General features: G+C 38.5%; 1 protein-coding gene across 2 annotated transcripts in view; it reads left to right on the top strand.

The window, feature by feature from the left end:
* LOC106525937 (solute carrier organic anion transporter family member 5A1) overlaps positions 1 to 1,562 on the top strand; it is a gene marked incomplete at its 3' end in the record, with an annotated part of 15,556 nt that extends 13,994 nt beyond the window's left edge. For both annotated transcript variants that reach the window (XM_014020338.1, XM_014020336.1), the window contains 2 exon segments: positions 578 to 792; positions 1,398 to 1,562. In XM_014020338.1, coding sequence (XP_013875792.1) covers positions 578 to 792; positions 1,398 to 1,562 — 380 coding nt within the window.
* Between the last annotated feature and the right edge of the window lie 366 nt (positions 1,563 to 1,928).

Below are 1,928 nucleotides of genomic sequence, written 5' to 3'. Positions count from 1 at the left end.
AAAATTTGAACTTGCAATAACATTTTTGCTATTAAAAATTTCAGCTTGATTTCAGCAAGAAGCATTCACACTGGCATTCCCACAAGAAATGCAATTTCTCTAGTGTAAATTAGATGCATATAAATTAGAAACTAGAGGTGAAATTACTGAATAAAAAACTAGTTTTTTATTCATTATAGTATTTAACACACTGGCACTAAAAACTGACGCTGACTTGTTCAACATTTCAGAGTAAGTTGACTGTAAAAACGAAGTAAATGCAGTTGGTAGATGAAACGTTTCTGCTTTAAGTACTTGAGTTGCTCAAGTATTTCTTGTTGTATCATATTTTAATAATTTTAAAAAATGTTTGAAATTTTTTGTAGCTACGTTTGTGAAAATCCCTTTTACAGGAAACCACCAAAGCAGAAAAAACACCTCTACATCTGATCTAAGAAATTAGATTTCTTTGTTGTGTCATTAAAGGGACGTGTGTTTGATCCTTAAATGTGTTTAGAGCACTTAGTTTGATCTAAACAGTGTCCGTGAGCAGAAAAGAGTAAAAAAAAAGACTTGGCTGTGTTTTGTGGGTCTTAAGGTGGAGCGGGTTCCTGCTGTGTGCTGTGGCCATGCTGCTGGTCATATTCCCCATGTTCACCTTCCCCAAGAAGCTTCCTCCTCGACACAAGAAGAAGAGGAGGAAAAAGCTGAGTCTGGACGACCTGTCCAGTGATGACGACGTCCTGAAGGAGAAGAGCAACAACAAATCCCAGACGGTCACCTCAGCCATGGGTTTTGGCAAAGATATTAAAGGTACCACAACAAAGCAGCTCCCCTCTTTATGGTTCTGATTTAACTAATAATAATCTTGTTTTGTTTAATCTAGCAGGGATTAAACGTGGTGGAATTGAACAGACTAAAAAAGATAGCCCAGATTTGAGCTGTTCTGAAACATTTTTTTTGTCAGCAGTTGAATTATTTAGTTGTCAGTGCAGCCAGCTGACATCAGAAAACTGTTTGGTTTGAGGTTTTTGCTTAAAAAGGACAAACAGAACATATCAGAGCTTGAAGGACATTTTCTTTTATTATCTGACATTTTGTTTTGTAACCATGAACAATGAACGATAAAACTAACAACAGATTGATGTAAGACAGACTGGTTGTTTTGTGTAATTTTCTGTTGGAGTACCAGTAATGACAAACATAATCAGCTTGATAGATGTGCAAATTTACAAAAAACCTATTGAGCAATTAATTTTCTTAAACTGGTTTCAATAATAAAACAGTGGAAACGTTTAAAGTAAATTCTAGTTTTGGGAAATGAAACCAGCTTTCAATGAGAAATCTAACCATCGTAATTGTCTTTTCTCTGTCACGGTGGCAGTAAAACAAAAATGAAGCTCTTTATTGTCTTTCAGACCTGCCCAAAGCGGCAGTGAGGATCCTCAGCAACGTGACTTTCCTGTTTGTCAGCCTCTCCTACACCGCAGAGAGCGCCATCGTCACCGCTTTCATCACTTTCATCCCCAAGTTTATTGAATCCCAGTTTGGGATCCCAGCTTCCAACGCCAGCATCTACACCGGTGAGCTCATTTTCCTCTGAAACCCCTCTGATGTCCTTTATGTCTTACAAGACATGTTTGGAGCCTCGTTTGAACAGAAGCAGGCTGCAGACGGAGCAGAATATTCAAACAAAACCTTGGACAGTGGTGGGCACCAGCCCGCTAAAGCACAAATCTTCTAATTGCAGACCTACCGCTAATAACTAATTATCTACCAGTCATCATTATATTGAACAGCAGAAGGTAATGGCTGTCAATGAATCACAACACACGTGATCTATACAACAACACCCCTCCCAGATAAACACACTTATTGTGAAGGTATACATCCTGCTGACTGTTGCTTTGGGTCACGGTTCTCATTTCCCACAATGCTTTGTGTCTGCT

This window comes from Austrofundulus limnaeus, unplaced genomic scaffold, assembly GCF_001266775.1.
Source record: "Austrofundulus limnaeus strain Quisiro unplaced genomic scaffold, Austrofundulus_limnaeus-1.0 Scaffold249, whole genome shotgun sequence".
Taxonomy (NCBI): Eukaryota; Metazoa; Chordata; class Actinopteri; order Cyprinodontiformes; family Rivulidae; genus Austrofundulus; species Austrofundulus limnaeus.
Note: the sequence above shows the minus strand (reverse complement) of the source record. Positions and strands in the feature narration are given on the sequence as shown.